The following is a 12,079-nucleotide window of genomic DNA, read 5'->3' on the forward strand; positions in this document are numbered from 1 at the left end:
AAGAATCTTCATAGGACAAAACAGCTCTACCTCTGCCCACCATCTCTTCTCCTCTTCATCCACCAACAAAAATGAGCACCGGTTCTTGATAACTTGCACTGTTTTCTCACATTGATGTACAATCAACAGCATTAGACAGCCCTGTCAGACATAAAGCAATGTAATGCATTATTTTAATTTGGCCTGGGCATGTGTTCAGCAGTTTGGATATCAAGTACCTAATTAATCTGAATTCACTGTGGCAAACTGACTGGTGTGAAGACTGAAATATCAGATACTTAGTTTTTACTAGTACTGTATATGCATTAACATGATCTGAAATGTTAGTAGTGTATGTAGCAACGTTCACAAACAAAGCAATTCAAATTTGATTTCTTAACTACATCTGTTTCATAGTATCCATTACCTGTATTTGAAATATGTACTGAGGATATTTTTGAGGGCATTGGTTTTGCATCAGGAGTAACACTTTATCTTGTATGTGAAACTACCAGAGTATTCTTAATCTTAATTTTCCATTTACAGAGTTTTAAATTAGTGCTTTAGTTCAGTGTTTTATATACTAGTATACACAGCTTTCTTTAAGAGCCAAATAAAGCCATCTGATAGCCTTTGACTTAGTGGGTATGCTGTCCATTGATAATGTCAATTTGAAATGATTCTTTAGTAAAACTGAAAAGAGAATACACTCAAGTGCAAAAAAAAAGGGGGAGGGGGACATTGTACAGTGTTAGTGTTTTCTGTACAACTCAAGAACTGCAAAAGAGTCAAGGTGACCAGTCGCAAGGACAACAAATTAATTTTTTTAAAATGTCTTTCAGTGAAAATGTGCAGCAAGCATACTGGGAACTGAAGAGAGAAATGTCTAACTTGCATCTGGTGACTGAAGTGCAAGCTGAGGTTCTACGAAAACTGAAAATCAACCCAACTGCAGCTAAAAAAGGCAAGTTAGTGTTTGCAGGAATAAGCCTTATAAGTACAAACCACTGATCCAATCTATACCATTTTAAAGAAAAGCTAGCTATCATATCTTATCAAAATCTCATCAATTGAAGTTGATAAGCCAGTGTATTATAGTTCCAACCTACCCATTTACTGCTTTGGCTTCTGTCTCATACTGGTCAACTTCACACATAAAGGTGTTGCTGATGTGTTTTTTCTTCAGTACTGTATTCTGTTCCCCTTGTGGCTTTTTTCTCAGCCAAGTGTCGCTGATGTGTACAAGGCTGAGGTGTTAAGTTTACTCGTATTTGACCTTTTACCACAACTACTTCATTTTTTTTTTTAAATAAAACAAGGATTTTACTTTTCAAATGCATTCTCCTACATTAACAGTATAGAATATATAAAACATTTTGGTGGCATTTTAAAATTCAGGAACAGATTTTTTTTTTTTAACTCTTTCCCAGTAGCTATGATTTTTCCTTAGTTATGATGAAAATATTCTGAAAACTTTTATCTACCAGTTAAATAAAAATCCAGATGATGACATTTGCAGCATCAATATTTTCATTATAGGGAAACTGGTTTATCTGCACCATCCTCTTAAAAACAATTGACTCCATTGGTCATTTGCTTTGGCCGGGTTCAGTGCAGATTTTCTACATTGCTGACTGAAAGTGTTTCTATTTCAACTCCTCTGTGTCGTATTTCTTTCCAGTGCAGGCAAGAGATGAATATTTGGCAGTCACCTGTGATCTAATTATTGAAACCTAAAGAAGATAAGAATCAGTTAGTGAGTAGCAGCATCCCTATTTTTCACTGGATAGGAAATACAACAATATAGTGATCAATAGGATAAGCAAAAGTCATTTGTTTTTAATGCACTTCTTTGATTAAAAAATATAAGCAGGTCACAGCTCAGATGAGAGATTCAAAAGACTAAATATTAGAAGGACAACCTTACTAATATAGTATTGGATGGCTAAAGGAGTTGACAATGGGGCTCACCTTTAGGACACCAACTTGTCTTTGATGGTCACTATGTGAGGTATTCTATTAAATGAGTTGGTAGCTTCAATACCATTCCCACTGGATGAGTGTCTGTCTATGTTGGAAAGTTACAGTGCTGACACATTCAACATCCAATTTCAGAAGAGAAATCAAGGATTGCCTGGATTTTGAATAATTCTGTAGTCCAAAGAACTCTGTTTTGGTCCGGGTTGTGTGAGGGTATTGCAAAGAAGCATGCATATGCTGTGCTCTAGTGGTTCTGTGGTGGTTGTCATATGTGTACAAGTGCTAACAACTCAACTTCCCCACAGGGAACTCACTGCAGCAACATTTTTCTGAAGTCAGTAATGGAGTTATTAATCAAGGGATGTAGGAGGCATCATTTTATAAATTGGGGTGTGTGGATTTTTTCTGTATTTTTTGTGTAGGGTTCTTTGACCACAATCATTTATTGATGCATACCAGTATTTGGCTTAAGATTGGAAACCTGCAACAGGGAATAAAGTTGGACTTGGATTACTGATTCATCATAGTTTCGTATCAATGTAGTGCAGTCATAATACACTTGCTTTAACATACATAATATAATCTTGATTTAACCATGTCTTGGGCTATCCAGAGGAGAAAATAAGTTTGCCTACTCACTGTGTTAGTACAGTCTTCATCTCCTTTTAAACAGTAATTGGCTTTTAGGGATCATGATGATAAAAAGAAACTTCTAGAATTAAGAGAGCTAATAGATCAACGTGATCCTCACTTTAAGAAATGTTTCCAAATATTTCACAACCTTTTAAAATGATCTCCTTGCATATTTTAGGGCTAACTCAAGTCAAAGATTGGGCAAGTAAATCAGTGATGTCAAGATGACTGGATTGTGAATGAATAGAAGGGAAAGTTGTGATAACAGCAAAGAACTGAATTGCTTTTTCTTTTTTTCTTAAAAAATTGCTATTTTCAGAATATTTAGATACATAGAATAGTGGGTTTTCCAAGCAGGCACTTTATTAAGGAAAAGGTCAGTAGAATCTGGAATGTTGCTAGAGAAATTCATGAAGCAATCTCTATTATGTCTTGATCAAAAAGTTGTATGTGGGGTAGAATGAAATTCTCCTTCTCTTCCCTCACAGTGTTTTACTTACTAGTCTGAATTCCATTTTTGAGCACTTTGAAGTCAGTTCTATAATAGAAGCGACGTATTTTTTTCAGAAAGCCTTTTACTTTTCAACACCATGGTTCATATTCCTCATAGGATGGAGGGGAGAGCAATTATTTTGACCACTATGTATTGATGCTACATGTTAACCTTGCCAACAGATTTGTCAGTTACAACATGTGTGTGGATTCTATTAATCCATATATATGACACTATTCATGAAAAGAAGCTCATGGCTTCTAGAAGCATTTTGGAAATCTTTTTAAGTGATGGTAGATGAAAAGCAATATGAAACTAGGATGTTTTCTGATGCTTTACAGTAGGTTAGTATATACAGGCAGTCCCCGGGTTACGTACAAGATAGGGACTGTAGGTTTGTTCTTACATTGAACTTGTATGTAAGTCGGAACTGGCTTCCAGATTCAGCCGCTGCTGAAACTGACCAGCGGCTGACTACAGGAAGCCTGAGGCAGAGTTGCTCTGCCCTGGGCTGCCTGGAATCAGCCGCTGATCAGTTTCAACAGCAGCTGAATCTGGACGCCTAGGACAGAGCAGCTGGGGCGCTGCCGGGTAGGTCCCCGCAGGGACGGCGCTGCGGGGACCAATCGGGCAGCACCCCAGCTGCTCTGCCCTAGGTGTCCCCAAGTCAGCCGCTGCTGAAACTGATCAGCGGCTGATTCCAGGAAGCCCGGGGCAGAGCAACTCTGCCTCAGGCTTCCTGTAGTCAGCCGCTGATCAGTTTAAGCAGCGGCTGACTTGGGGACACCTGGGAAAGAGCAGCTGGGGTGCTGCCTGGTTGGTCCAGTAGCATCGAGGAGCGGCGCTGCAGGACCAACCCAGCAGCCCCAGCTGCTCTACCCCAGGCGAGAAAAGCCTGGTCTGCTGGGGGGGGCGCACTAGCTGCGCCCCCCCAGCAGACCAGGGAAACCCGGACGGCGGGACCGCGGAGATGCGCCGCAGTCCCGCCCGCATCCTCCCTAGCTTTGCTCCGTGTCTCCCTGGTCTGCTGGGGGGTCTCCAGGAAGACGAGGAGCAAAGCCGCGGAGGGGCTCGGGCAGCCCAGGCGCGCTTGGGCTGTCCCGCTGCCGGCTTCCCCCGAGGCTTTGCAAAGCCTGGGCTGCCCGGCTGCCCGAGCCCCTCTGCGGCTTTGCTCCGCGTCTTCCTGGTCTGCAGACCAGGGAGACGCAAAGCAGCTTTTCTCGCCCTGGAGTACACGGGCAGCGGGACCGCGAGGTCCCGCAGTCCGTGTCCTCCGGGGAGAGAAAAGCCCCGTTCGTAACTGCGGATCCGACATAAGTCGGATCCATAAGTCGGGGACTGCCTGTAGTAAGTAGAACATGAGCAAATTTTAAGATTGAAGGCTATATAATGCCATAGCTTCTTGCATTCTGTGACTCTTTAATGTTGAGACAGATCCAATCTAGGAAGCTGTATGAATTTATACAGTTTTGCTGCTTGATGTGTTTAGAAGCCAAAAATGTTCCTGAATAGATAAATTGCTATCCCAGAAAAAATCAAATCTTGACTGCAGCAAACTTATCCTGCTTACTAGTCAGTTCTTGACAATGCCTCACAGGAATGAGGAAATGGGTTGTTTCTCTTTCATTGCTGTCACTGAGAATACCCTCTGTCTATGCAAACATAAATATTTTCCTTCAGATTTATTTCAATATGGACTTTTTTCTGGCCTGATCTAGCTGCAGACCACTGAGGCTCAGTCATCATACAAAGGCCACAACAAAGAGCACTGATTTTTGGGGTGCTTTTTCTCATTTCATTTAGTTCCCAGTAGGCCATTTCTTTGTGAGTGCATATGTGAGAATATGTGCTCGTAAGCAAAATACAGCAAGCTCCTCAGGGATCACCTAATAAACAGGGCACCAGTCCCGATTGTTTTATATCTGTGGGTAAGCCCAAATAGATAGCATATGGGGGCGGGGGTGTAAGCTGCCTAAGTGAGTTTATATTGCTTCTAGTCAAATAATCTTAGTCTTAGAGTATAGAAACTTAGGTCATTTTACTGAGATGTTAAAGTACTTCCAGCTTGAACATCAGAAATATTGACCTTGAAATTTGTATTAACCAGTTATAACCCAGACTGTTAGTCACACACAATAGAGAAGTTGCACTGTCCCATGCTTTGAGATGAATAGCCATGCTACTCTAGACAGCCAAGCTATTAGAAGTTTCTGTTTGAAAGTATCCAATGAGCAATAATACAATTCCCCATGCTGTCATGGTGACTGAATAGCACCGCATCTGCCCTAACACTTCAACAATCCCAGTATTCACAGCATTTGGAGTACAGTATATGATTTCCATTTGTCCTTGTACCTATGAATAGCTTACGGCACAAGCACTACTTTTTGCAGGATGAACGCAGACTGGGTGAGTCACAAATTCCCTAACTATATCTTCTGGATGTGACAAATCAGCCACTGGAAAGTGCTTTTAATTGAAATTTGCTAATTGGTCACCAATTTTGCACTTCTACTGGCAGGGTGATGCTACATCCTGCTGCAAGCGCACTGATTCTTGTGTTTGTCCCTTATGAATAGGGTCCTACCAAATTCACAGCCATGAAAAATGAATCATGGACTGTGAAATCTGATCTTTTGTGTGCTTTTACCATACGCTGTGCAGGAGAACAGCATTTCTCAAATAGGTGCTCCTAATACAAAAGGACATTGCAGGAGCATCACAAGATTATTTTAGAGGACTTGCTATATTGTCACCCTTACTTCTGCACTGTCTTCAGCACTGGACATTTGGAGAGCTGCAGCTGCTGGCCACGAGCCAGCTCTGAAGGAAGAGCTGGTGCTAGAAAGAGTACAGAAGTTAGAGAGGCAATACCATATGAAGCAATCCTTACTTTTGTGCGCCTGTTCAGCAGCCGCTGCTCTCCAGCTGTCCAACTCTGAAGGAAGTACCATTGCCAGCAACAGCACAGAATTAAGGGTAGCAGTACAGCCAACCTTCCCCCCTCCTCCCCCCCCCCCCCAATATCCTTGTGATACCCCTGACAGCTCCTTTTGGTCTAGACTCTTACGATTACAACACAGTTAAATTTCAGATTTAAATAGCTGAAATCACTAAACTTGCTATTTTTAAAATCCTGTGTCTGCAAAATTGAACAAAATGGCCCATGGATTTGGTAGGGTCCTGTGTATGAGCACTGTGTTTATAAACTAGAGGATGTATTCTATATTCATAGCTATTGTAGGAAACTTTGCTTCATGTGCTGAGGCTAAGTTCTGGAGAGTTGCTGCCTATTTTCAAATGGTCATCCTCACCTTGGATTATTTGAAACCTTACCCTTGAGCAAAGCAGCAGCAAGCCCCATTCCATCTCCCTCAAAGTTGCTTCATAGACTAAAGATTAATTCAGAACGTTGCAGCAGAAAGAGGCAACTCACGAGGAGACCGTGAAATAGGGTGCAAGATTCTATACAGGCAGTCCCCGACTTACGTGGATCCGACTTATGTCGGATCCCTAGATACGAACGGGGTGAGGCAACTCCTGCACATGCGCAGCAGCATTCCCGGGGCTCGCTCACCTGGGTCCTAGGATCCTCCTGCTCCTCGGGCCGGCTCCGACTGGGGTCCCACAGAGCTGCCGGGCAGAGGAAAAGTGCCTCCCCACGCCCGCTGCCCCCCCCCCCCGTCCCCCTGCCAGCAACAGGCTGCCCCCTCCCCTGAGCAACAGGCTGCCGAACAGACAAAAGCAGCCTCTCTGCCCCTCCTCCCCTCTATACATGCCGGGCTCCCGGAGAGCAGCAGCGTCCCGGGGCTCGCTCACCTGGGTCCTAGAATCCACCTCCTCCTCCTCTTCGGCCGGCTCCAACTGGCCTCTGCCTGCAGCAGCTGGCCACAGGGACAGGGATCCCGCAGAGCTGCCGGGCAGAGGAAAAGTGCCTCCCCACGCCCGCTGCCCCCCCCCCCCCCGCGGCCTCGCATCCTGCACGCCTCCCCCTTCCCCCTCTGCCAGCAACAGGCTGCCCCCTCCCCTGAGCAACAGGCTGCTGAACAGCAGACAAAAGCAGCCTCTCCGCCCCTCCTCCCCCTATACATGCTGGGCTCCCTGGGCAAACAAAGACTCCACCAAAACAAACAAAGTGCTGGCCTCATTGTGTTAGCAAAAAAAGGACCCTTCTCCTAGAACCCTGGGTGGTGTGTGGAAATAAAGCTATTAGCTCAAAGCATGGTGCAGAGCTGTTTGGTATTTGATGAGTTACTTCTTTAGTCCTGAGTTTGTCACAGGGACAGAAATAGATGTGAAATCTTCTGAACAGGGGAACAGACAGCAAAACAAACATTAGAGGGGAGTTAACCTTTCCCTATGCTATCCAAAACTAAAAAAAATGTTTGGCTAGAGTTTCCCCTACAATATGTACCAGTTCCGACTTACATACAAATTCAACTTAAGAACAAACCTACAGTCCCTATCTTGTACGTAACCCGGGGACTGCCTGTATAGGCAAGCAAGATTGATAAATTCCAAAGCCAAAAGGGACCATTGTGAATCAGACATTTCTCTGAGCACAGAGATCATCCTGGTGCAGCACTCTATCTATGCCTCACCATAGATACACTCCCCAAAATACACTAGAACTTGCCACATGTCGTGGTTTGGTTTTTGAGAGAGTGCTATTTAAAAAGTTATGGTGAAATTTGCAAAACTGATTCAACAAGAGACTGTGTTAGAACTCAGAAGCAAGATATGGGAACCATTAGCTGAAAAAACTTGTCATGTTTCATTCAGAAACATACATAGTGAATCTACACTATATCTTCTACTTATGTACATTAAGAATTACATGTAATTGTCTTCTCTCTTCAGCTTCTACTTGTGCACCAGTACAGTGTGTCGAAGATGTGGAACAGAACCTCACAAAATTATATTTGACGACTTCTGGGGCAGTCTACAAAAAAACCTCTCTTTCACAAAATGACAAACTTCTCTGCAATGCCATAGCTCCTCCTTTCTCAAGAGATGTAAAAATCCTGTCCGAACGGGCCAATCTTCAATCATGGACAGATGAGAGACCCATCCCAATTGGTGGCACAACCTGTCATGAACAAAACTCATATGGAAAGAGCTCTCTAGAAGATAATTCCTGGGTATTTCCAAGTCCTCCAAAACCTAGTGAAACAATGTTTTGGGAAATGAAAAATAAATCCTCATTGTCAAACTACCCAATAGATTACTTGGATCAGTGTAATCAAAACTGCCTGCACAAGAACTAAGTAGTTTGTAAGAGAGACTGGGGCTGGTTCTGAATAGGCACCTGAGTGCTAAAATGTTTTTTAAAAAAAAAGACAAGTAGTTACCTAAAATGTGAAGGTAACTTTTGTCTTGTTCCAAGAGAGGAGCCTAACTCACTGCTGTAAATTGGGAGTAACTCAAAGGAGCTGCACTGGTAATACAGATGTAAGCAAATTGGAATCAGGCCCTAAATGCTTGCCCTCTTCTACTGAAAATTATATATCCTTGCAAATATTACACAGACTGAATATTTGATTCCTGGAATATATCAACATAATCCAGCTGTGCATTTTAATTTGCTATGTGTACATAACACTGCTTGTAAAGGCTTCAGGTATCCTGCATTAGAAACTTCTAAAAGCTGTGAGCTTACCTCTGACAGAAGTGTCTTTCAGATTTAGACCTCTCAGGTAAAGAATGGAATTGGAATGTTATTTTCGCCCCCTCTGGTTCAGGGACAGTCACTGGATTTATAAGGTGTGATATATGCTAGGAAGAAAAAAGGTGAGACTTAATAGGGTTTTTTCCAAATCATGTTTATGTAACATATAATAAACCAAAACTGCTAGGATATACTATTCAGACTGCACCTGTACTTTGGCCTTACTGTAAGTATTTAAAGGTCACAAATAGATGCTGCTGACAGTTGTAATTCATGGACATAGTTTTTGTTTTTTCTCCATTCACATAAAGGAAATGAATTACATTTGATGAACATTGGACCCTCCTATTGAATCATCCTCACCAAAATGCAAAGCTCTTTGTGTGCCTCATTTTATACATCACCAAAATCTTCATTTTTAACTATATGGTTTCTAAGGCTGCCAACTTTTTTTTTTTTTTCAAGGAGGAAGGGCTAGTCATGAATATTCAGAAGCCTTAATTTGAGCAGCTCAGATGTTGTGTATTGTGTAAAATCATTGTGCCATATCAATTGGGTTTTTAATTTGTTGTGTAGAAAACTAAATTGTTTAAAACTATAGCTGCTAGCTTTCTACAGTTGTCCATGTACTGATGTATGTGGGTAACTGACATAAAAACCTATTACTCTTTAAACAAAGGTAGCATCTAGGCACTTACAAGTCTTATTTGATAGAGCAGTTTTAGAACTGTTGGCTTCATGCATCAGGTTTAAAGTGAAATGACTAAAAAGTACAAATACTTAAGAGGAAATGCTACAATAGGTATTTCATGTTCTCAGCAAATATAAAGTTTAATTAGTGGCAAAATGATTAGTAGTGGTAATTTGTTCTCTGTATACAGTGCACAAGCATCTGACTTGTCTACTCTACCTTACTCAATATAAAGAAAAAATGGATTTCACAACAGTTAATCGGTCATTTTTTTCAAAGTGCCAGTAACTTCTATAAGAAAGCTTGACTTTGCAATGCAGTCATATCAATGATGTACTATGAAAGTGCAATGGAAAGTCAGCGCTAGGTGATCTGTGGGTCGTCTCTCCCGCCCCTCCCCCCCGCCCTACCTGTGCCTTCAGTGCTTCATGTGATAGCCATCTCCTTTTTATGTATTAGAGTTTTGTCTATGTTGAAGTCAAAAGAATCTCTTTGATACCATCTACTGTATTATGAACAGCATACGTAAATAATATGCTTACCATTCACCGGATATGTTTTTCTTTCTATCATCTTGCTCACGTATACTGGCTTGTCTGTGATTAATGGAAATGGTGTCAGATGCTGGAATTTATTCTGACCAATGAACACGGCTGACTCAAGGGAGTACAAGCTCTTGCAAAGTAATAGAACAAACCCCAATATGCATAAAACAAATCCAAGACACTAGGCTTTAGCTGATAGAACCAACTACCTGTATAATAACAAAGCAGCAGAACTATTTCTCATGTGGCTGCTGAGACTGTATTGTATCTAGTTCTAATATAATTTACTGGGTTTACTCCCTTGGTTTCAAAGATTATTTTTTTTGGCCCTTTTTGAGAAGTTTAATGTAGTCCACAGATACCAACCTGAGGTAGCATTTGGAATTATGCAAGGAAGGAATCCTGCTGTGTAAAATTTTAAATAAATTTATTTTTGTTTGAAATGGGCTTCACTTATACATCTTCTTAATCTTTGGCAACCATAGCTATATCCTCTGCTCTCAAAATTCCTTATTTTAAGGCTGTGTGCAAAACAGAAGAACTTGATCACAGATCCTTGAAAATTTAAATTCAATGTACCTTCTTAGTCCTCAGGAGCAGTATACATCTCCATAGATTGCTCTAATATGTAGTGGAGGAGTATTTTCCTCCTGGGCACATGGAGGTAGTGGGATTTGCTACCTTAGGCTATAGCACATTCTTGTATATTGCTTTACTCACCTTCCTCATCCAAAAGTGCCCCTGTCCAATCTTGTTCTACTTTTCACCTTTTGTCAACAGCCAGGCTGCACTTTCTTGCATAGAGAACAGAGCAGCTTCATGCTGAAGTCCCTATTCCTTGGCCTCTGCTACAGTTCTGTGCTGAGGAAGAGAAGAACAAAAGGAAGCAGCACTCAGGGCAAGGGACTAGTGAGTAGAGTGAGAGTGTGAGTTTGAGGTGCAAGGTGGTGTCTTCTATCCTTCCAGTCAGAGGTAGAGGTTTAGGCAGAGAGATACAGCCTGGAGGTGAATGCCCTACTACAAAGATGGTGTTGCCAGGAGGCCTTTGGCTTCCTTGACCATGGGATGCTGTGCCAGGAAGAAGTACTGCTAAGCAGAGATGGAGCCCACCATTGAGGAAGGGGAAGAGAGTATTTGGACTCAGACTGGCTAACCTAGTGAGGAGGGCTTTAAACTAGGTTTGATGGAGGCAGGTGACCAAAGCCCACAGGTAAGTGGAAAAACAGGGAGACCGGGGAGATAGATGGGTCAGAAATTGGGGAGAGTAAGGATAATAGGGATTAATTAGATGAAAGGCAAAACAGGACAGTGGGAAGGGTCAAAATCAAATCAGTTGATTTGTCTGTATACAAATGCAAGAAATATGGGGTATAAGCAAGAAGAACTTGAAATGCCAGTAAATCAATACAACTATGACATAGTTGGTATCACAGACTTGGGATAATACACAATTGGAATATTAGTATAGAAAGAAAGAAGTGGTGTTACCTTGTATATTATAAATGTATATACTTGGACTGAGGTAGAGATGGACATAGGTGACAGACTTGTTGAAAGTCTCTGGGTAAGGTAAAAGCAGGTAAAAATCAAGGGTGGTCTATTACAACCATCTAACCAGGAAGAAGAGGTAGATGAGGCTTTATTTTGCTGTAAAAAAAAAAAATCTGTTATGGGGGACTTCAGCTATCCAGACATCTGTTGAGGGAAATGAGGGAAATAAAGTAGGCTACAGATTATCCAACAAGTACTTGGAATGCACTGGAGACCATTTTTTATTTCAATAGGTGGAAAAAGCTACGGGGGTAGGGGGGCTGGTCTAGATTTGATTTTAACAAGGAAGAACTGGTTAAGAATTTGAAAGTGTAAGGCATCTTGAGTGAAAATTATGAAGTTCATGATTTTTAAAAGGGAGAACATTAAAGACAATAGAGTTCAAGAAGGCACATTTTAGTAAACTGAGGGAGCTGCTTAGACAAGGCCCTTAAAAGGGGTTTCAAGGAGGAGGGAGAAAAAATTATTCTCCTTATCCTATCATCAGAGGTTAAGAAGCAATGGGCTTAAATTGCAGCAAGGGAGGTTGAGGTTGGACA

The 12,079-nt window shown here is 41.8% G+C and overlaps 1 protein-coding gene across 1 annotated transcript in view; it reads left to right on the top strand.

The window, feature by feature from the left end:
• AZI2 (5-azacytidine induced 2) overlaps window positions 1–9,667 on the top strand; it is a 50,213-nt gene extending 40,546 nt beyond the window's left edge. The window contains exons 7-8 of the mRNA XM_006134305.3: window positions 822–943; window positions 7,946–9,667. Of these exons, the coding sequence (XP_006134367.2) occupies window positions 822–943; window positions 7,946–8,352 (529 nt within the window). The 3' untranslated portion in view covers window positions 8,353–9,667. The remainder of the gene's footprint in view (window positions 1–821; window positions 944–7,945) is intronic.
• Window positions 9,668–12,079: the final 2,412 nt, after the last annotated feature.

This window comes from Pelodiscus sinensis, chromosome 2, assembly GCF_049634645.1.
Source record: "Pelodiscus sinensis isolate JC-2024 chromosome 2, ASM4963464v1, whole genome shotgun sequence".
NCBI classification, from domain to species: Eukaryota; Metazoa; Chordata; order Testudines; family Trionychidae; genus Pelodiscus; species Pelodiscus sinensis.